Here is a 23,538-nt window from a genome sequence, read left to right as displayed (position 1 = left end):
GGTCTTCTGCTTCCGATGTCCTGGACTTCACTTGTCCTTTAATGGCTTCAACTTGGCTTGTTCTTGGAGCATCAGAAATAATGTGTGTAGCTGCTCACAGCTGGTGTCAGTTAGTAAGAGGCACAGGAGAATATGCATGAGGCAGGTGCACCCAACAGCTTCTTTGTGACCTTCCCATAGGCTCTGCAAACTTTTCTCCCTGGGTCTGCTCCAGTGGACTCCTGATCCCTTCCTTCCAGCTTCTGGCGAGGTCCAGCCAGTGGGAAGCCCAACAGAACATCGGAAGGAAGGAGGGTTGGGTGGGTTACCGTCCCTCTGCTCCTTCCCTGTGAAGTCCCCTCAAGGTGATTTGCCTCCCACCAAAGGTCATACCCTCCTCATTGTTCTCACCTTCAGCCTTTTGGGTCCGGAGGCGGGAGAAGCCCCTGGGACTGCAATAGCCATGTGCTTTCCCTATAACCTGTCCATAACTTGGGAAATAATCATACCATCAAACTCTTCCCTCCTTATTCTAATGATGAGTAAGAGAGTAAGTAAATAGCTGCATCTAGCATAGTGTCCCCTATTGACCACCAGGCACCCGTATGCATTCCTCTTCAATACTTTACCAAATTCTCACCTGCATATGGCTTTCAGTCAAAATCCTCCTGAGGACCATACAGCTCAGCCACTCCACTAACCCATTAGCTTAAAAGATAAAACTCACCGCCCTCTCAGCATACCCAAAGTGCATTGGCAGAGGAGGAAGAAGAACAGCACTAAAGCTCACAATGAACCCCAGTCGTACAAAAGACTCTCTCCACCTGATCATAGGGAGAAAAAACCCTCAGTCTGAGGCAGCCAACCTTGTGACCATGACGAAATCTCCAAAGGAATGACAGAGGTGCTGGTCCTTCAGCCACCGACGAACCCTTGAAGCTAGCACCCTAACTTGGGGGGGGGCTGTGAACGCATGTGTGAACATATCATGACACTATGTGTGTGTGTATTTCCACAGACACTTCTAAGCTACTTTTGAGTTTTCTGTAACTTATTATAAAAATCATCTCTAAATCATTCATTCTCAACTAGGTCAGCTAGAGCCCAAACATGATATTCTCATTGGTGGTTTGACTTGTCAACCTTGAAAATAAAAAGTAGAGGCCCAGATGCAGAAGTGGGAGGGGACTGAAGGGAATAAAATGTGTATAGGGTGAAAGGTCAGGTGATACTATCTGTACTGAAGGTAAGATTAAGCTGTGTGTGTTGTGGAATTTCCAGGGGAACCAACGGAGAAGGAAAAAACAAAGAAATACTACATTTGCATTGGACAGAGGCGAGGAGAGTTGGTGAGGATCTTTACCATACCTAGAAATCAATGGACATTATTTAACATTGTCTAAGGTATTTAAAATTATGTAAGTCAGTGCTTCTAACTTTAATAGGAACAAGATCTTAGTAAAGTGCAGACTTGGAATCTCTAGGTGAGTGGGGTCGGGGGTCTGTACTTTGCATTTCTAACAGTTCCCAGAGGGTGCCAAGCTGGCCCATGATTTTGGGGAAGCAAGGTCCCAAATGGCCTCACTAGCAGTTGGCAGCCGCCACCACATGCAGGAGTGGAATTTAAGAGGTGAGCAGTCCCTAAGCCCCATGCAGAAGGTAAACAGCATCAGGGTGTGTGTGTGTGTGTGTGTGTGTGTGTGTGTGTGTGTGTGTGTGTGTGTGTGTGTTGGTTTAGATCTCTTCGAGACTCGTTTATTTGATCTGATATAAGTCAACATTTTTGGGGAAGAACAGTATATGCATAGAGAACGTGTACATAATGTAGAAGTAGTCTCTCCTTTAGAGAAGATTTTATAGAAAGTGATGATGATGATGATGGGAAGGATACATCTTTCTTGAGCAACATAAAATAGTTACAGTAGACTTCTACATATTTTTCCAAAACCTCTTGCCCTCACTCCCCAAAATCCTAGCTCTAGTTTAGCTAGAGTCTGCTTGGTGGTAATGAGGGTTGGAAATGCAGGATTCCACAGCAATAAACACAACATCGTTGTTCATCTACAAATATCACAATGTTCTTATGCAGCTTTATTATAACTTTAATATTAGTTTTAAAATAACTATTATAAAAATGAAAATAAATAATCAAAATAATTCTAAAATATCCACAAGTATTTTAAATTCCATCTCTACAGTGACATAAATTTAAATTTACCAAAAATGAAGGAAAAAAATGAATTTTCCTTATGAAGTGCTTATTTGCTTTAAATACAAATTAACCACAGATTCTTTAAATAACAAACATCCTTAGCATCTTTAAGATTCATTTCAACTTAAATTTCACCCATATTCTCAGGAATATACATTAGTAATTACAAGCATATTCTTGGGGTCAGCTCTGCAAAAATACTTTTAAAAAATTGAGCCAGTCATTCAGATGGAATTTCTGCAGATGCCAAACATTTGGAAGCATCTGAATGATTGATTCCATTTTTTATTTTTCATCTAAATGTTTTTGCCTTTTGTAGAGTAGATATTGCTATAGTATATCTCAGTTTATCAAAATTAAATGCATTTTAAAAGATGGAGGAAATTATAATTACCAACCCTCTACATATGGGACTATTCTTTCACAAACCTGCTAAATGTAAGGGTTCAAATAAAAGTCAAAAATGTAAAGAGCTCTTTTACTTCTTGTACATACAAATTATATTAGAAAACAGCTGGTCCCAGTGAAAGCTTTGGGATTGATTTAAATTTATATCCACTATATTCCATCACTCTGTGATTTCAGCGTGTTGACAATAAAAATGGAATTTCTTCATATTGTGATGTGTCCATGAAACTCCTTGTTAGAAATGTTCATCAGGACTTGAGTAATAACACAGTCATAGGAAGTAAGAACTGCCAACCACTTTAGCATCTATCTGTTAATTTTAGCAAAAAAGATCCTTTGAAACTGTGTATTGCTAACACTTCAACTAGAAATGCCTTTAAAATGATACCAATCTATTCCAGAAATGACTATTTCAATCCAGACCTTCATTAGATTGGTTATATCCTCATTAACATCATGGTTATTGATAACATTTGATAACATTTAGTAAGGGCCCTATCTGAAGAACATCAAATATCCAAGATTCTGAATAATGAAAGCTGTACTTACTTTCTGCTATATTTTTTTGGATTTTATTTTATAATATAAATACAATATAATATCAATTATTAAAATGTGCAAGGCAGAGGGTGCCTGGGTGGCTCAGTCAATTGGCGTCTGACTCTTGATTTCAGCTCAGGTCAGATTGAGTCCTGCATCAGGCTCTGTGCTGGGCATGGAATCTGCTTAAGATTCTCTCTCTCCCTCCATGCCCCCCTTCTCTATCCCTCTCAAAAAAAAAAATAAAAAAAAAGAAGAAGAAAGAAAGAAAGAAAAAATAAAACGTGCAAGGCAGTTAAAATATATTTTGATCTTAGTAAAGTCATAGCAATTTAAGGACACAAAAATAAAGTGCCCTTTTTAAAGATGGGATCTCTTCTCAAACTCAAGTGTTCCTACTCTGGGGAAAAAATAATCACCCATTGCCATCTGCCAAAATCCTGCTGTACAAGCTATTGTTTAAATTTTTGCCGAAACACTGTTAGAATAGGCCCTTTTTATCCCTACTCAGATATCTTTTAATGGGTGCTTTTGTAAATATGTACTAGTGGTTACATGTGAAGTAACAACAATATAACACATTGTATTATATACATAAGAGCAAGAGTCATAATCACAACATTCAGTTTTTCAGTAATCCTCAAAAATAAAGGAAAATCTGGACAACCAATGAAGGCACATCATGTGTCCACAGCAGGATGAGGGTGAAAACCTATTGGCCTTTAGATCTTTAAAGCCTTTGAAAAGGATCCATTACAGACATTGTAATTGCCATATGACTTTGGTCATTTGTTTATAGACAGGGGGGGAAAATCCATGTACCAAATGGATCTTTTCTGAATACCTGAAGGTAAGCTAAGTTGTGCCACAGCACATCAGTTACAAAGATTTCAAATCCACACAAGGACATGAGTTCTAAGAACTCAAGACAGCTCCTTCTCTCCTCATGTCCTCTCCGACACCCAGATGTTGCCAGTGTGCCGTGTTTGCACAGCAGTACCCTTTCCCTCCGTACTCCGCTCTCCATCCCTGAACAACCACAATCCAGCTCAGCACACGTGCACTGCCCCCTCCCTGGGCTCACCAACAGGCAGCACCATGGAGTCTCAGAGGCAGAAACCCTCCCTCTACAGCCCGCACAGCCCGGAGCGCGACTCTACAGCCCGCACAGCCAGGAGCGCGACTCTACAGCCCGCACAGCCCGGAGCGCGACTCTACAGCCCGCACAGCCCGGAGCGCGACTCTACAGCCCGCACATCCCGGAGCGCGACTCTACAGCCCGCACAGCCAGGAGCGCGACTCTACAGCCCGCACAGCCAGGAGCGCGACTCTACAGCCCGCACAGCCAGGAGCGCGACTCTACAGCCCGCACATCCCGGAGCGCGACTCTACAGCCCGCACATCCCGGAGCGCGACTCTACAGCCCGCACATCCCGGAGCGCGACTCTACAGCCCGCACAGCCAGGAGCGCGACTCTACAGCCCGCACAGCCCGGAGCGCGACTCTACAGCCCGCACAGCCAGGAGCGCGACTCTACAGCCCGCACAGCCCGGAGCGCGACTCTACAGCCCGCACAGCCCGGAGCGCGACTCTACAGCCCGCACAGCCAGGAGCGCGACTCTACAGCCCGCACAGCCAGGAGCGCGACTCTACAGCCCGCACAGCCAGGAGCGCGACTCTACAGCCCGCACAGCCCGGAGCGCGACTCTACAGCCCGCACAGCCAGGAGCGCGACTCTACAGCCCGCACATCCCGGAGCGCGACTCTACAGCCCGCACAGCCCGGAGCGCGACTCTACAGCCCGCACAGCCAGGAGCGCGACTCTACAGCCCGCACAGCCCGGAGCGCGACTCTACAGCCCGCACAGCCCGGAGCGCGACTCTACAGCCCGCACAGCCCGGAGCGCGACTCTACAGCCCGCACAGCCCGGAGCGCGACTCTACAGCCCGCACAGCCCGGAGCGCGACTCTACAGCCCGCACAGCCCGGAGCGCGACTCTACAGCCCGCACAGCCAGGAGCGCGACTCTACAGCCCGCACATCCCGGAGCGCGACTCTACAGCCCGCACAGCCCGGAGCGCGACTCTACAGCCCGCACACCCAGGAGCGCGACTCTACAGCCCGCACAGCCCGGAGCGCGACTCTACAGCCCGCACACCCAGGAGCGCGACTCTACAGCCCGCACAGCCAGGAGCGCGACTCTACAGCCCGCACAGCCAGGAGCGCGACTCTACAGCCCGCACAGCCAGGAGCGCGACTCTACAGCCCGCACAGCCCGGAGCGCGACTCTACAGCCCGCACAGCCAGGAGCGCGACTCTACAGCCCGCACAGCCAGGAGCGCGACTCTACAGCCCGCACATCCCGGAGCGCGACTCTACAGCCCGCACAGCCAGGAGCGCGACTCTACAGCCCGCACAGCCCGGAGCGCGACTCTACAGCCCGCACAGCCCGGAGCGCGACTCTACAGCCCGCACAGCCCGGAGCGCGACTCTACAGCCCGCACAGCCAGGAGCGCGACTCTACAGCCCGCACAGCCAGGAGGGCGACTCTACAGCCCGCACATCCCGGAGCGCGACTCTACAGCCCGCACAGCCAGGAGCGCGACTCTACAGCCCGCACAGCCAGGAGCGCGACTCTACAGCCCGCACAGCCAGGAGCGCGACTCTACAGCCCGCACATCCCGGAGCGCGACTCTACAGCCCGCACAGCCAGGAGCGCGACTCTACAGCCCGCACAGCCCGGAGCGCGACTCTACAGCCCGCACAGCCAGGAGCGCGACTCTACAGCCCGCACAGCCAGGAGCGCGACTCTACAGCCCGCACAGCCAGGAGCGCGACTCTACAGCCCGCACATCCCGGAGCGCGACTCTACAGCCCGCACAGCCAGGAGGGCGACTCTACAGCCCGCACAGCCAGGAGCGCGACTCTACAGCCCGCACAGCCAGGAGGGCGACTCTACAGCCCGCACAGCCAGGAGCGCGACTCTACAGCCCGCACAGCCAGGAGCGCGACTCTACAGCCCGCACATCCCGGAGCGCGACTCTACAGCCCGCACAGCCCGGAGCGCGACTCTACAGCCCGCACAGCCCGGAGCGCGACTCTACAGCCCGCACAGCCCGGAGCGCGACTCTACAGCCCGCACAGCCAGGAGGGCGACTCTACAGCCCGCACATCCCGGAGCGCGACTCTACAGCCCGCACAGCCAGGAGCGCGACTCTACAGCCCGCACAGCCAGGAGCGCGACTCTACAGCCCGCACAGCCAGGAGCGCGACTCTACAGCCCGCACATCCCGGAGCGCGACTCTACAGCCCGCACATCCCGGAGCGCGACTCTACAGCCCGCACAGCCAGGAGCGCGACTCTACAGCCCGCACATCCCGGAGCGCGACTCTACAGCCCGCACAGCCAGGAGCGCGACTCTACAGCCCGCACAGCCAGGAGCGCGAACAGTGGCAGCTGAACGTGTGAGTGAATCAAGGGTTCCCAGCATGAATTCTCCGCTCCTTGGTGGAAGATAGAACGGTTTCTGTTTGATGCCCGTTGAAACTCTAAGTTCTGTCAGAACCAGGAATCGGCCTGTTTTGGATGGGTGCTGAGTATCCCGAATCCCCTTTGTCTATTGGATTACACTAGAACAATGGCCAAAATATCAGAAGAAGCATGAGTGTCATAGTCAGATGTCTCCGTGATTATAAGTAAGGGTGAGCTGAGCAAACTATAGATCTCTCTTATGAATTCATACCCCTAGCCAAACGTACTTATATATTATCTTCACTTGTGTGTTGCCTCACATTCTAGCAGCAGCCCTCTCACTGGGGTAAGCCCTTCCTTACTCGGGTGAGACCTCCCTCACTGGGGTGAGCCCTCCTTCACTGGGGTGAACCCTCTTACTGGGGTGAACCCTCACTCACTGGGGTGAACCCTCACTGGGGTGAGCCTCACTCACTGGGGTGAACCCTCACTCACTGGGGTGAACCCTCTTACTGGGGTGAACCCTCACTGGGGTGAGCCTCACTCACTGGGGTGAGCCTTACTCACTGGGGTGAACCCTCACTCACAGTGTGAGCCCTTACACGCACCTCTGAGCCCTCACGCCCTCACACTCTTGTGAACCCCCACTCACTGATGTAATTCCTCACTGGGATGAGCCCTCATTCACTGGTGTGAGCCTTCTCTCACTGGTGTGAGCCCTCACTCACTGGGGTGAGCCCTCACTCATGGTGTGAGCCCTCACATGCATCTCTGAGCCCTCACATTGTTGTGAACTCCCACTCACTGATGTAAATCCTCACTCACTAGGATGAGGCCTCACTCACTGGAGTGAGCCCCCCTCACTGGTGTGAGCCCTCCCTCACTGGGGTGAACCTTCACTCACTGAGGTGAAGCCTCATGGTGTGAGCCCTCACATGCACCTCTGAGCCCTCACACTGGTGTGAACCCCCACTCACTGGTGTAAGTCCTCACTCACTGGGGTGAGCCTTCCCTCACTGGTGTGAGACCTCCCTCATTGGGGTGAACCCTCACTCACTGGGGTGAACCCTCACTCACTGGGGTGAGCCCTCACTCATGGTGTGAGCCCTTACATGCAACTCTGAGCCCTCACAATGTTGTGAATGCCCACTTATTGATGTAAATCCTCACTCACTGGGATGAGGCCTCACTCACTGGAGTGAGCCCCTCTTACTGGGGTGAATCCTCACTGGGATGAACCCTCACTCACTGAGGTGAACCCTCACTCATGGTGTAAGCCCTCATATGCACCTCTGAGCCCTCACACTGGTGTGAACCCCCAGTCACTGATGTAAATCCTCACTCACTGGGATGAGGCCTCACTCACTGAGGTGAACCCTCACTCATGGTGTAAGCCCTCATATGCACCTCTGAGCCCTCACACTGGTGTGAACCCCCACTCATTGGTGTAAGTCCTCACTCACTGGGGTGAGCCTTCCCTCACTGGTGTGAGACCTCCCTCATTGGGGTAAACCCTCCCTCACTGGGGTGAACCCTCACTCACTGAGGTGAACCCTCACTCATGGTGTGAGCCCTCACATACACCTCTGAGCCCTCACGCTGGTGTGAACCCCCACTCACTGGTATAAGTCCTCACTTATTGGGATGAGCCCTCACTCACTGGGGTGAACCCTCACTCACGGGTGAGCCCTCACTCACTAAGGTGAGCCTTCATTCATGGTGTAAGCCCTCACATGCACCTCTGAGCCCTCACACTGGTGTGAACCCCCATTCACTGGTATAAGTCCTCACTCACTGGCATGAACCCTCACTTACCAGCAGGAACCCTCCCACACTGGCATAAATCATCACTCACTGATGTGAGTTCTTACTCACTGGAGTGAGTCTTCATTCAGTGCTCTAAGATCTCACTACTCTGATCGCTGGGTATGTGGATACTTAATAATTTAGAATATTTTAGTCCCCTTTCTAACTACAGATTTTCTATGTAGCTTTGAATGAGTTACAAAATCATGCTGCCCCAGAAACTCTATAGGATATAGATAATGCTCCTTTTTATGAAATATAGTAAGAATTTATGAAATACAGAAGAAAGACTTTATGAGAGTATACACTATGAAAGATTTAGTAATAGTTAAAATTTTTCAATCAGTTTTTTTAACACACTGTACTAAAAGGTTAGCACACATTATTGTATTTAATATTCACAAAGCCCCTGAGGTAATACTACTAAGTCATTTCCTTTCTGGGCATAAAGAAACTGGGCTCAGAGACACTGCCTTGCCCAAGTTCAAAGGCCAGTGAGTGGAAATAAGACCTCTAGCCAATGTCTGTGATCCACAGCCACGTTCATGTTCACTCTATATGCTGCTTTTCTGAAAGGAAGCGGGCACCAGTAACACTGTCTCTCCAAAGTATGTCCATCCCCCCCATACAATTTTTTCTTCCTAAACAGACTCACTGGCTCTGAGGTTCCCACCTGGACTCTGCATATGTATTTCCCTCTGTCTAGGATACTCTGCCTCATCCCAACATGACAACCCCCATCACTACAAATATCACTTTTGCTACAGAGTCTAGACTACCTGTAACTATCTTCTGAGACAGCTCCAACTGGATGTCATCTTTTGGTACTAACAATGTATCAGTCATATCTTTACTGTATGATCATATACCTTATAAAGGGATAATCCACGCTCAAATTATCTTTGTAATTCTACAAACATTGGTTTTCAAAAAAGAAGTACCCAATAAATATTTAAGTAATGCTTTATGAGCATCTGTCAGTAAAAATACATAAAAATAGTATGCTTATTCATTTTTTCAAAATTATTTACTTTGTATATACAATGTTCCCTACATGATACTAACCATTGGTGATATAATGATAAACAAGAGGCAGCTCCTAATTACAAAAATATGGTAGTCCAATGGAGGACACAGAAAAGTAAACCGGGATATGTTCAGAAACTAAACTGAATCAGTGAGGTTGGTGCCATGATAGGAAGAAGCGTGGAATGCAAGGCATAGGGAGATCAGGAGGCATTTCCACAAGATCTGGTGTCTAAGATGAAATAGGATGAGTTACTCAATGGAAGACAGCACTGCAATCCTGCCTCTCTGTCTTGGACACAGCACCTTGCCTACAGCCTCTCCTACATGGGAATCATCTGCTGTACATGCTTCTCCCTAACCCTAACTGGCAGGAGATGGGCCAGTGTCTCAGACTCTTGGCCAGGGGTTAGAAATTGTTTCTTCCTACATTGCTTAACAGAAAAGAAAATATCATAACAGGTATTCGTTTCTGAAGAAAGCATATTTCTCTTAGTCACACTGATTTGACCCTTCCTGTATTCTTGCTGAGGGCCCTCAGCTGACTAGTGGAGTGCAGGCAGAGGTGACACAGGCCGCCTCCCCCAGCCTTGGCTCTTACAGCCTCCCTCTCAGACCAGAGGCAGAGGACCCAGCGTGGACCTCCAGGTTCTTAGAAAGGGCAGAGCTGGGGAGCCTGAGGGGCTCAGTCGGTTAAGTGACCAACTCTTGGTTTCAGCTCAGGTCATGCTCTCAGGGTCCTGAGATCGAGGCCCCATGATGGGCTCCCTGCTCAGCAGGGAGTCTGCTTCTCCCTCTCCCTTTGCCCCTCCCCCCCACTCATGTTCTCTCTGTCTCTCTCTCAAATCAATAATTTAAAAAATCTAAACAAAAACAAAACAAAACCTGTGATATTGGAGCCTTAAGAGGCAGGCAAGTGTCACTAAGCTTTAAGGCCTCTTCTCTAGCTGGATTTCATAACTAAACCAGTTCCAGGGAACAAAGTGAAGTCCATGCTCCCTTTAAGCCTACCCATTAATAGTCCTCTTTCTCTTGGCTACGGGGTAAGAAAACTGAGCAGGAGTAAATCAGTCATGTTACAGAGCATCTCAAGCCTTCATACATAGCCTTTGGCTCATATCTCTCCTGGACTTGCACTGCAGTGTGGTTTTGCAGATGCAAAAGCATGTATCAAAAAATGAAAAGGAGGTGGATGACCTATATATCCTTACAATAATGTGCTTCCTCTACATAAGGGAGAAAGAATTTGGTAGAAGGCTATATTTCATTCATCTGGAATAAACTGCTAGAGAGCATGCACACATTATTACTCATAAGAGATTACATTGTTTACATTTACACCAGAAAGATTGGTCCTGTTAGAAATCTTGTCTTCCTAAATGCTTTATATACTTTCTAGTACATTCCCAGTGTACTAATAATATATCGACAGCAACAATAACAAAACTGATGAAAGTTAAATATTAAGTGATATTTCTTTATAGCACATAAAGTTATCCTTTATGAAAGGTAATAGTTTTTCTCTCTAATAGGATCTTAGTTAGATTGTTAAATAATCAACGTAATGGTTAAACTAATATAATAATTCATTTAAAAACATGTAGTTAATATATATCTATTTTAGAAGTGTTTGAAGGTAGTTAATAGTCATCTCAAATAAAATTTATACCTTTTCAGGAAGAGAGAAAAATTGTAATTGAAACTTTGGAACTTTATACTATTTATAAATTAAAAAAATAACTTGCCCATCTTACAACATAGATCTACAACAAAAGTGGGTTAAACACAATTTTCCCCTCTCTTGTTAGTTTTCTTTCTATGATCTAACATAGTTTTCTCAAAAAGGAAACAAAACTAAATCAAATCTAGCAAAAGTTACTTTGGCCAATAATGCTTAAAATATAACTGTTACTATCTTATCTCTTTTGGACCCTTCATAGTAGAAAGTTGTTCACTTACAAAGGAGGGAATTAAATTATTTAAGATGAATAGATCACCTCTTCTTGCATGAAAACAGATGATGAAACTCATAGTGACTCTTCTAGTGAATTATCTTCAGCTCTTTGTAGGAATACTGCATTTTTTGTTTTCTGACTTTTTTGGTAACAATCAGAATTATACAGCTTCAGACTTCAGAGACCATCCAGTTCAACCACCCCATTTTATTGGAAAGAAGTGGAGAGCCTAAGCCATTTGTCAAATATAACTTTATATTTTCACCTAAGCCAGTTTACATACTTTGCTTTGCCTTAACCAGCACAGACAATTAATTTAGCCAATCAGAATGTTTCTGGTGATTGGAGAACTCCAAGGGGTTCTTCCTGACAATACCATAAATTGAGCAGCTCAGTAGAGATTATAATTCAGTGCACTTTTTTATTTAGTTGAGAAAGTCTGTAAAAATGGTTTATACAGAATGAGTGGCTCCTGGAATCATTTCAGTACAGAGCTTTGCAAAAATGAATGAATTAAAACATGATGGTCTGATCCCTAACTGCCAGATCTCATGAAACCAAACACCAACCACGCACCAGTTTTTTTGCTGTTGTTTACGCATGTAAGTATCTGATGAGTTGGGCTAAAGTATTGTCATATACAACTGGGTGGTAGAATAGAGTCATTCAAAAAATCCATTTGTCTGTCCCATTAAAAACCACAAAAGAAAAAAGGACAATATTAATTAGTAGCAAGGCTTCCTTGGTTGGTAGAATTTGGGGAGGGGGGGAATAGTCCTAATTGGTACTTTTTAGAAAAACCTAAACTTAAAAGATTAATTTTTTTTATTTTTAATTGAAGTATAGTTGACATATAATATTAGTTTCAGGTGTATAACATAGTGATTTAATATGGCATACATTAGAAAATGTTCACCATAAGTGTAGTTACTGTCACCATACAAATTATCACAATATGATTGACTGCATTTCCTACGTTGTACTTTTCATACCTGTGACTTACTTATTTTACAACAGGAACGCTGTACCTCTTAATCCTCTTCATTGATTTCATCTGGTTTTGTAAAATAGTATTTAAAACGAGACTCTTTGTAAACTTAAAATAATATATGATTAGGCTAAATTCTTGTTTTCTTTTTTTACTATAGCGATATTTATTTTTTTCCAAAAGCAGTTTTACACCAAAATGTTTTACAACAGAAGCTTCATGTGCTCCTTCTATTGGGTGGAAAGGAAGCTCCTCCACCCCGGGGCCTCTGCTGAGTGCCCACAGAGGGAAGCTTTTGTCACTAGGCGGCGCTTCTGCAACAGAAGCTCACCCCTCCTTCAGGGGAAGCGGAAAAAGGAAAAAAAAAATCCTACTTTATCTGCCTAAGAACTGTTTGATAAGAATTTTCCCTTTTCTTTTTTTTTTTGAGGATATCTTAACAGAAACATTCACATCTTAGTCATATTGTCTGCCAAAAGAAGTGCTCACTGAGAAATATAACCATTTCCTTTTAAAGAGAGCAGAGTATAAACATCCCCCCAAAAGGTGTGTGGGGGGTGGGATTTAGATGATCGCAGTTTAGTATCTTCTGTCTCTATTCTATTTACCCCAGCCTCACTTTGACAAACACTTTGTTTTCCTGAGGAAACAGAATTAGTGAAGGGAGACAGAGACAGAGACAGAGAGAGACACAGAGACAGAGAGACACAGAGAAACACAGAGACAGAGAGACAGCAGAAAGAGAGAGAAACAGAGACAGAGACACAGAGCAGAGGCAGAGCAGAGACAGAGAGACTGAGACAGAGCCTGAGACAGAGAGACACAGAGACAGAGCAGAGACAGAGACACAGAGCAGAGACAGAGAGACTGAGACAGAGCCTGAGACAGAGAGACACAGAGACAGAGCATAGACAGAGACACGGAGCAGAGACAGAGCAGACACAGAGAGACACAGAGACAGAGCAGAGACAGAGAGACACAGAGGCAGAGCATAGACAGAGACACGGAGCAGAGACAGAGCAGACACAGAGAGACACAGAGACAGAGCAGACACAGAGACACAGAGCAGAGACAGAGAGACTGAGACAGAGCCTGAGACAGAGAGACACAGACGAAGAGATGCACAGAGAGAGCTCCGCCCTGGGGGTTCCCGCCCCTGCGACCTTCAGGCCTGGCTCGGGGTCCGCGCCACGTGCCCGCAGCGCCTCTGCCCGGGGGGCCCTGGGTGCTGGTCCCGTTAAGGGTGGAGGCTTTTAATTCCTGCGCGCACCCCCCCTTCTGGTACCGTACTGAGAACGCCTTCCCCGGTCAGACCGCTGACTTGGAGGGTGTCCAGCGCTTGCCCAGAAAGCGCCAATAAAATGGGAAAGCGCGCATTGATTGATAATACATTTTACAAGAAAAAAAATTTACAGGCGATAAACTGTTGAAGCCTCACAAATGTGCCTGCCTGTATCCAAAGAACCAAAACTTTCGGAAAGACTAGGCCTGGAGGGAGGTGCCCCAGGAGGTCTCCTGCGGGCGTTTCTGAGGAAGGGGAGCGAGCGACCAGCCCCCAGAGCCGGGAGCGCGGGCCGCGCGGGCCCCTGCGGGAGGGGCTGCGGTTCGTCCTTCCGCGTGGGGTGGGGGGGATGCGTGTTGAGGAGGGGCTCCCACGTGTCCTGCCAGGTAACTGTGTACATCCCGAGGTTACTAGAGCGTTGCCTGTGTCCCACACTGAACCCAGGCCCCTGCCCTGGGGGCTGCCCGGCCTCAGGGACCTGGCCTCCTGCTGCAGGCCGTGGGGCGGTGCAGACCTCTTGGGGTCCTGAGAGCGGCCCCCAGCCACGCCGAAAGATTCCTCCAAAAAGGATAGACTCTAATTGACTTATTAAATGTCGAGGCAATCAGGCAGCTCATTTTTTAATAGCCCAAGATCTACATTTAGACAAAAACAGATCTGAGTTCCTGGTAAAGGCGTTTCTTCTCATCCTGTCACAGTGACAGGAACGGAGGGAAACAGACTGAGGGAGAGAAGGGGGAGGGGAAGACGAAGGGGAGGGAGGCGAGGGACGGGAGGGGGAGGAGATGACGGAGGAGGAGATGGGGGAGGGGAGGGGATGGGGCAGAGGGAGAGGGAGCGGGGGAGAGGGGGAGACAGACGGGGGCAGGGAGAGATGGGAGGAGATGGGGGGGGGTGTCTGACGAAGATCCGCACAGGGGTACGAACACTTGAGCGGCTTCTAATTAAAGCCCCGCGCGGAGCCCTCGGGGACCGGCCTGACGTCGGCGGGCGCAGGGATAAGAAGCGGCCGCGGTCGGAGCGCAGCCCAGGCAGCCGCGCGTCCAGCGCTCCGAGCGGCCGAGCCACCGCGTCTCCATCCCCGCGCGTCCTGTGCGCTCCGCACGCCGGGTCGCCGCGGGGCATGGAGTAGCGGGGCGCGCGGCGGCTCCGGAACGCGGGAACAGACACCGGGACAGAAGCCTAAGGACGCGCGCGGCTCCGGGACACCGGGGCAGGTAATCTGGCCGGGCTCCGACGCGCAGGTGGCCCCGCGGGCGGCGCCGGGCAGGTGTGGGCCGGGCACCCTCCCCTCCCCGAGGGCCGCGGGTTTCTAAAACCTGGCACTGCGGGCGGCTGGAGCGAGGGTCCTGGGGCGGGAGGCCTTTTGGGGACACCCGGCCGGGAGGAGGGGGCGACCACCACACAAAGGCGTTGCTGCAAACTTGAGCGCAGCCGCTCGGGCGGGGCGCGCGGCCCCCACTCACCCGAGAGCGCAACGGTGCCCTGTTGGGAAGCGATAGGTCCGCGGGCAGGACAGTCCTTGCGTCTTCCAGCCTTCCTGGACGGGTGGGTGCGCGCCCGCCCGGCAGGCGCAGTAGACGCCGCAGCGCCGCTTGGCTTTAAAGGTTAAGAAAGTTGTGCCGGTGCCGTGCGCTGCGAAGTGCGGGCGGATATGCCATGGCTCGGAAAGTTGGGAGGGCCGCCGCGGGGGCGGGACGCGGGCGCGAGGAGGCGCGCTGAGGAGGGCGGCGGCGCCCGAGCCTATGCCCCCGGCATCACCCTAGCGGGGCCTCCGCGGGTCCCGGGGACACCGCGTCGAGCCTCCGCCGCCGGCCCCTCATCGGCCGGGGGTTGCGAGGGGCCGCGGTCTCAGCTGAAGAGCTGAGTCCTCTCCGCCGCCACCACCCGCCGACTTTCATTCCCGGTTTCCCCCACACCCTTTCCCTCCAGCGAGCCGAGCTCCCTCCGGCCGAGCAAGCGCACGATGCGCGGGCCTGGGCGCCCCCTCCTCCTGGGGCTGCTGCTCGTGCTGGGGGCGGCGGGGCCCGGGGTCGCCGAGCCCCGGGAGGCGGCCAACAGACAGACCCTGCTGCGGCTGATCGTGGAGATCCTCCAGGAGCTCAAGAAGTACCATTCGGGCGAGTCGAAGAGACTGCAACTCTTGGGCCAGCACGACTACACTCTGGGCCGCAGGGAGGTCTCGGACTACCCGGTTTATCCCGAGGAGCAGAGAGTGGGTGAGTGCCCTTGCCTCGGGCTTGCGGACCGAGTGACCTGCCTCCGAGGCTTCTCTGGGTGTGTGCAGTGTAGTGGGAACCACCAGCATGTTTGCGTATCCGTCAAGTCTCAGGAGACACCGGAACTCGTGTGTGCTTGGAAATTGAGAAATCGTATCTATTTTAACAAGATAAAACCATTTCGATCTTTTGAAAAAAACTAGATTTTTTTTTTTAAGAAGAAAATAGGAGGTCGGTAAGTGATGATGCCTCGCGTATAACTACCCCTACTCCATTTCTAAGACACGTGAGTTATTACCTAGGTTGGGAGCTTTGGCACAGAACTGTCATCTGTTATTTAGGAAATGGAAATATTTTCAGCAAAGCACTTTCAACGGAGACAGAAATGTTTCAGGGCCACCCCCCTCCCCTTACCCCCCTCTGCCAATGGCAGAGCCTTCCCAGAGTGGGTGCCCCATGGGAAATTTCCAAAGAAAGCATGCAAGCTTTTAATGCTTTCATGACACAATTGGGTCAAATGTGATAAGGTCAATTTCATACAGACTGACATTCAGGAGATGCGTAAGCCTTGCAAGTGAAGAAGATTCGTAGGAAATGTTCCCTCCTCAGATGAGGAGTATTTGTGGTGAAACAAAGTGCGACCACATGCAATCATAGCAAAAGTCATTCTCCAAAACAAGTGAGTGAAAAATGGTTACAGGTGACTGTAAAAAGGCAAAAACAACACCTGGATCAGAAAGAATGTCAGTGGGAACACTACTATTCCCAAGTAAAAACTGAGAGCTGTCTTTCCCTGGGAATTTTACTTTAATCTTATTACCCAGGTAAACGTCTGTTTCCATGCATTTACACCAGCCTTCATAACAGGTGGTTTTGAAGGCATTTAATCCTTTTTCTAAATATATACCTAGAAAAAAAGTTTTATAACATTTTTTTTTTTTGCTTGAAGGATTGGGTTTTCATTCTAGAACTCTCAGAGCTTGTGGTATTCCGTTACCAAGCTGTCCAAAATGAAAATGTCTAAAAGTGATTTATGTATCAGAAGCTGTCCACACACACACACACACAACTCTTCCCCCTTATATAACTTTATCGTCACTGTCTTTATAGTAGTGGCAGAGACAAGACAAATAATATTAAAGCTTTGTGAATAGCTAATACTTTATCTGAAGAAAAATGTGATCCTGATTACAAGTCTTCACATTACGTCATGTACAACCATCATGTACAACCAATCTGTTTTATTTAGCGCAATGTAACATGGCTTATGAAGAGTTTCCAATAACTTTCTTCCACATTCACTGAGAACACGTAGAAACAAATGCTTCTTTCAAGCAATGCAATAATTAGCCTCTTTCCCTTCAAACAGAAATTGTTCCTCGAGATCTAAGGATGAAGGACAAGTTTCTAAAACATCTTACAGGTAAGTGTCCTCATTCCTTCACCTGTGCCCAGTTCCTGGCATCCTGCAAGTCCTCACAATCTGCTTCTTCTTCCATGTTCCAGGTCCTCTTTATTTCAGTCCAAAGTGCAGCAAACACTTTCACAGACTTTACCACAACACCAGAGACTGCACCATCCCTGCATGTGAGTGACAGTATCCTCATTGCTTTTGAAAGACCAGCACATGTTGATGTTTCTCATGTCCTTCCACCCTCCTCCTAAATCTCCTCTTTGCTAAAATATATTCCCTCTTAACTGTGGAGTTAAGGGTTAGGGTGACCAGACCATAGAAGGTGACGGCATTCTGTAGCACCTAGTGCCAAATGGAAAATTATTTCCATTCACTAGAATTAATCAGCTCTTGGAATGGGCTGAACTCTTCCATTCACATTCTTGTTTTGTTTATGGATTCTGGCATGAAGTCTGTATTTGTATCTACTCAATAGGACAAACTTCAAGAGTGAGTTGCTAAAATGACTCCCGTGGAGTAGGATGCTCTGGAGTAGAAAGGATCTGTGGACCTGGGCCACTCCACCCTAACTAGATGCTGCTCTTCACTCATGCGGAAATGCAGAGTTCCCCTCTCAGTCTAGCTCTCAGCTATAGCATTCTGATTGTCTATCTGTAACAAAATGTATCTTATCCCCCCAAAAGTGGTTGCTGGTGCTCCTCACAAAACATGTAATGATGACAAGTGACTTACTAGCTAGAGTGACATCAGTTAGAGCCCTAAACCAATTTTTCTTGTAGGGACTATAGCTTTCATTTCACTTGAGGCTCACAGGAGGAAAGTGGTGCAGACACACCAGGTGTCTTACTAGCGGCTTTCAGACACTCTAGAATATCCACACTATCCAGGCCAGACTTTCCTGCCCTGCCTTCAAAAAATGAAAAGTAAAAAAATAAGCCACTTCATATGAAGTGGAAGTTTTTCTGCTCAGGCAGCAAAGTTGCCCCAAATAATTGCAGCTACCATGTGCGGAGCTCCTTGTCCAGGTGCATTGACCAAGGTGGCCAGTAAGACCGGGAGCATCACCTTCTGCAGGGAGCTGGGGTGCTGGGCGCTAAGGCCCTCAGGCTCTCACCACTGCTCTGGGCTCAGCCACGGCAAGTGGCACATGTGTCCCACAGAGCTCGGATTATTTTTCAAGCACTGCTTTGGTCCACCCTCTGGTCCATGCCCTATGAACCTGGCATGTCCCTCTCCCACTTCCTTCCTCTGAAATGGAATCGCCTTCTGTTTGAGAGTTATTCATTATTCCAGGGGCCAGAGAACATTTTTATTGTTTAAATGTGTCTATATTTTTAAATGCCATCTTCCAGTAATAGGATCACAGATTCTAAATTTGAAAGTGATCTTTCGGGTCTAATGTTTTCATATGTGTATGAGGAAACAAACATGCTTAAATTCCTTGTGCCCTGACACACAGACAGCACACACTCGACTCTGCAACCCCTTCCCCAGGACACCGTATGTGCCCGCAGTCACTGCCTCCTTTCGCTCAGAGTAACTCAGCTACGTGCCACCCAGATCCCTGCTCACCCATCATGGGAGGTAGCCATCAGGGTCTATCACAGCTCCCCTCAGGCCTGGGAGACGTGGAAGCCCACGGGTGTGTGCACTGGGTAAGCGGCTACTTACACTTTACCCATATGGAGGTGGGTGGAGAGCCAAAGCTGGGCCACTTCTGTGTTGCTTTAGGCTGTTGTGAAAGAAAACTAGAATCCTGGGAGGTCAGGAGTGAAAGGAACCAGAGTTTTCTTACTCAAAGTGTGGTCCCAAGGGCAGCTCTTCAGAAGAGCAGAACTCTGAAGTCTCCAAGACTCCACCTTCAAAGACCCCCATATTATGTCAGGGTTGAACATGCAGCTTGGGTGGGATGGTGGTCAACTTCACTGTCTCTAGATGTGCTACAGATTGAAGTATTTGCCTTAAACTCACACAACACTGCACCCACACATACTCTATCTAGGAAAACTGCATCCTAAAATATTTGGTGCAACTGGGGAAAAGGGAAAAAAATGCCAGGAATCCAGATGACCCAGCTTCCAGCTGTTAGGCCATTTTTTTTCCTTTGAACACAAATTATTATGTCGTCTAAATATTTAAGAGCTGCATTTTTAGGAGTATGATTAGCTGCTTGTCTGACATACTGTGCAAACTCATTGTTGTCAGTTTACTCATTCATTCAGAATTTCAGTTAAGAGCATGAATTCTTCCATTTTTAAGTAGGATTTTGAGACTCTTGAGAAGTAAACTTTAGTAATTTATAAACTGCTGTGGCTTTCCACAGAACTTCAAACTAAGTAAATTCCTTTATGGTTATGATCACCAAACCCCACTTGTTTTCTCTGAGGTAGCACCTATGGAATATAATTAGGTGAGATATCAAGGAAAATCCATCAGTACTCAGAAATTAGCTTACTGCTTCCTTTCACCATCCAACCCAGGTCTTTCTGCTCTGTTACTTGTTGACCCACTTTCTTTAAATCTTTATGCAGAGGGTTTTGTGTATGATCAACCCAAGTGGGGATCCAGCCTGCATGTGCCCTGAAAGTTAAGTCACACAGGGCACGGGAGACTGTCTGCTAGGGAACAAAACCAAAGTCATTTCGATGAGCATGAAGAGCCACTGGGAAAAGAAAATGGGCAGGAGATCCTGCATCTGCCCCTCCCTGCACAGCCTCCAGTCCCATTATTTATCTTTTGCCGTGTGAAACGAAAGCCCCTCAAATACCATAAATCATTAAGTCAACAACTTAGAGCCCATGATTTCAGATGACGGTCTCCCCATCATTTCCAGGGAATTCAGATTAAAGAAATAAATGGCTGTAGCAGTTGATATTAAAAAATATTTAAGGAGTTGATGTCACTGACAAGGGTCCACAATTTATTTTCCCTACAGACTACAAAAGATGTGCCAGGCTGCTTACCCGGCTGGCTGTCAGTCCAATGTGCATGGAGGGATAAGGTAAGCTGACCCCAGATTCACTGGTACACCCACCCAAGACCCAAATCCCGTTTGGGACATGAAAAATTCATGGGAGTCCAGAAATACTCATTCTTTGGCTAAAGTAGCCTTCCTCTGAGGTTGACATAACACTAAAATATCTACAAATATTGGCTATCAATAAAAGGTACCCCTGCCAGTCTGCACACAGTGCCCCAGGCAGCTGCTGTGAATTATTCCTATGAGGACTCCCTTGGCAGAGTGTGTGTTAATTTGAAACACAACCCATTAGTGGACTAATTTCAGCACATGACTTAGTGCATAAATTAGGATACATATCTAAAACCATGCCTGTTCACTTTTAGGCTTTCACTCATTCATTTACACTCATAAATGAGTATATGACTAACCATATCCATGCAACTTTTATAGACGTATCTGGCAAATGTTTGAGTTGGAATCTATCATTATGCCAGGAAGCTTATAAGGAACAGCTAAGAATAGCTATTCTATGTTTCTATCAGCTATTTTTCCAGAGCCTCCAATGGTAAAATATAAAGGCACATGGAGAGTTTATGAACTAAATTTTTAGCCTTGGCCTCTTGAGGGCTGATGTCCAACACCAACTATCCACCATACTGATGGCTGAAAGGTTTTGTTTTCCTGACACCAATGCCATGGATTTCGGTCACAAAACGGTAATTTCCTAATTGTATATTTACAGTGTGTCTTGTGTGTGATGGACACTGCCAGAGGCCAAGTTTACCCCCACATATAAGACATGCTTCAGGTCCTCAATGGTTGTTCCCAATTACCTGCTGTGTGCACAGTGGTTTCCCTGTTTGTCTCGTGTGTGTGGATGCGGGAGTCGTGTTCTTTCACACAGACATGCTTGCTGGGGGAAAGCCTGTGCTGATAAAGGTCTAGACGGTGCCAAGGGGGCTGAGCCAAACCCCCGCAGCCATCTGACCACGCAAGCACAGCCATGTCATCGTCAGCACCGGCTTCTCCCCGGCGTTAAGTCTCACCGATAATGAGAGAAACAACATGTGGTTTAGTGGAGGATTATGAAGCCACATCCTTGCAGGTTCACAGAAACTTGTTCCGCACTTTTTATGTGGGGGAAGTAAAAGCATGGCTTTTAGCGCCAAAGCTGAGAAATGCCATTCACTAACCTGACCTCCACTCCACTGCCCATCTGAGTCCACTGCCAAATGGCACACAGAAAAGACTTCTTTTTGAAGCAGTGGATGGATTCTCAGAAGTCTCTCAAGGTGATACGCTAGGGGAGATGGGAATGTTATTTTATTAAGCATTCCTTCATAGTTAAAACACCACTATTTCCAGAGATGAACCAGGCACATCCTCGGAAGACAACTTCCGTTTACTTACAGGAGGGAAGACCAAATGCCCTGTGGTCCTCTCCACTGAAACAACTACTCAGGCTACACACTCCGTCTCTTTAACTGACCTCCAGCCAAAGAGAAACTAGATTCCCAGCTACTCTCCCTCACAGAGACACACTGGAGACCTCTCACACACCACTTCATTACCCAGACCTGCAGTTCAGTTCAGTTAGAAGCCTGAGCTCTGGAATATATTTCCAAAGAAATGGAGTTTTGAGTAACAAGTGTCTAGTTCAGTCCACAAAATGCAGCTTAAGTTTAGCAACCCTGGAGCTTACCATTATTTTTAAAATTAATGAACAGTGTACCAATTGGTCGGGTACACTGCAGGGAGTGCTAGAAAAAAGGGTTTATTTTTGGTTTTTAGTTTCGCAAATGCTCGTGCAGATGGAGGCTTAAGGGCCAATGAGCGGTTTCTCAGGACTGCCAGGCTGTCAATCACTGTGGCCCAAATTAGAGGACTTGACATCACACATCAGGACCATAGGCTGGTCTTCAGACTTTAGTAAGCATTCAGTTGTACCAGTGATGGTTTCCATTCCTTTAGCACAGTAGGCCTGTAACAACTGTAGAACTTGGTTATTTCCACAATAAAATAGATTACACTTTTTGGAACATAGAGATATACACATGCAGACTGTGATCCCTTGTGTTCTCAAACAAATTGTTACATCATTTGATGTATACTCCTAGAATTGATAATAAAGTGTGACTTTCTATGAAACCAAATGTGTTTTTCAGCAGTGAGCAGAGCTGCAAAGGACCAACAGCCCACGAACCATGAGAAGTGCCTTGGAAATCAACAGGGAACAGAACCTGCTACCTTCACGAACACGTCCCCTTGTGAACAAGAGATTTATTTTTGCAGACTGACTCTTCCATAAACCCTTTAACTTGAGTTTTGTATGTTGTTGACACTGTTGGCAGATACATATTCAGTTAATCAGCGTACCTGACGGTAACACTTGCCATTCACGATTTTGGGGGAAAAGGCGAATGCTCCACATTTGATGCGTAGTGCTATAAAATTACAGACAAAGCTATTTCATTCTCCTGATTAGGTGAAATCTCAAAGAGTATTTCTTTAGAAACATAAATAGAATCTGCAACTATATTTTCATATAGCATATGGTATGATTTAATATTTTTGTTACTCTTACAATTAAATTCCCAGAGCATTATTTGGAACTACATGGAAGAAAAAAAACAAAAAAAAAACTTGTCATGTTTTGGAGACAGTGGAGTATAAGTCTGTGAACATATCCAGGCTAATTTCATTTGTTCTTTCTATCATAAATGTAAGATAGTATCCAGATATTGTGCAATATGTAAATACTGTAAATAAAACAAATAATAAACGAAATGTTTGTTATAACTAAGTCTTCAAAGTGACTCTTTACTTCTAACAAGCTCTCTGGTGGGAATTCATGATTTACAGAACCATGAAGAGATCCTAACACTGGCAGAATGTCATGGAATATAAAGGCATAATGAAGGCTATGAATTCTTGGAAGGGACAATTAAATTGGCGCTTTTTAAAAGGAGACACTACTATGTAACGGTGGCATGTCTTAAGACAGAGCCTGATATGGGGTGAATATTTAAAGAAGGTTGCATCTGTATTTTCCTGTGTGACTTCGTAATCATGAAAAAACTAAGAGGTAAGACTTCTAAGCAGCTCTGATTTTTACAGGTTATATATTTTTAACAAATCTGATTGCATCCAATTTATGACAAGTGAATTCAACACTGAGTTTCTCTATTCACAGGACCTCTAGTCTGGATACAGCCATAAGGATAAAGTAGAATGATTCCCAGGACATGTCTGAGGTCCATATTTAAGATACAGATGC

At 47.2% G+C, this 23,538-nt stretch overlaps 1 protein-coding gene across 2 annotated transcripts; it reads left to right on the top strand.

The window, feature by feature from the left end:
* Nucleotides 1-14,751: 14,751 nt before the first annotated feature.
* ALKAL2 (ALK and LTK ligand 2) lies at nt 14,752-23,052 on the top strand. 2 transcript variants are annotated; one of them, XM_027624062.1, is made up of 6 exons: nt 14,752-14,883; nt 15,599-15,885; nt 17,255-17,308; nt 17,392-17,472; nt 20,235-20,300; nt 22,430-23,052. In XM_027624062.1, the coding sequence occupies exons 2-5, from the start codon at nt 15,633-15,635 to the stop codon at nt 20,297-20,299; spliced, it is 453 nt and encodes a 150-aa protein (XP_027479863.1). In that variant the 5' UTR covers nt 14,752-14,883; nt 15,599-15,632; the 3' UTR covers nt 20,300; nt 22,430-23,052. The 2 variants fall into 2 exon arrangements, with proteins under 2 accessions (XP_027479863.1, XP_027479862.1); XM_027624061.1 differs by having other exon boundaries at nt 22,427-23,052.
* Nucleotides 23,053-23,538: the final 486 nt, after the last annotated feature.

Source organism: Zalophus californianus, chromosome 8 (assembly GCF_009762305.2).
Source record: "Zalophus californianus isolate mZalCal1 chromosome 8, mZalCal1.pri.v2, whole genome shotgun sequence".
Lineage (NCBI taxonomy): Eukaryota > Metazoa > Chordata > Mammalia > Carnivora > Otariidae > Zalophus > Zalophus californianus.
This window is presented reverse-complemented; position numbering and strand designations above follow the sequence as displayed.

Bases quoted from the DNA above. Each gene is read 5' to 3' on its own strand.
- ALKAL2 (XM_027624062.1), top strand. From the start codon at position 15,633: ATGCGCGGGCCTGGGCGCCCCCTCCTCCTGGGGCTGCTGCTCGTGCTG. The intron at 17,309-17,391 runs GTAAGTGTCCTC...TCCATGTTCCAG, and splicing joins GTTTCTAAAACATCTTACAG to GTCCTCTTTATTTCAGTCCA. The intron at 17,473-20,234 runs GTGAGTGACAGT...TTTTCCCTACAG, and splicing joins AGACTGCACCATCCCTGCAT to ACTACAAAAGATGTGCCAGG.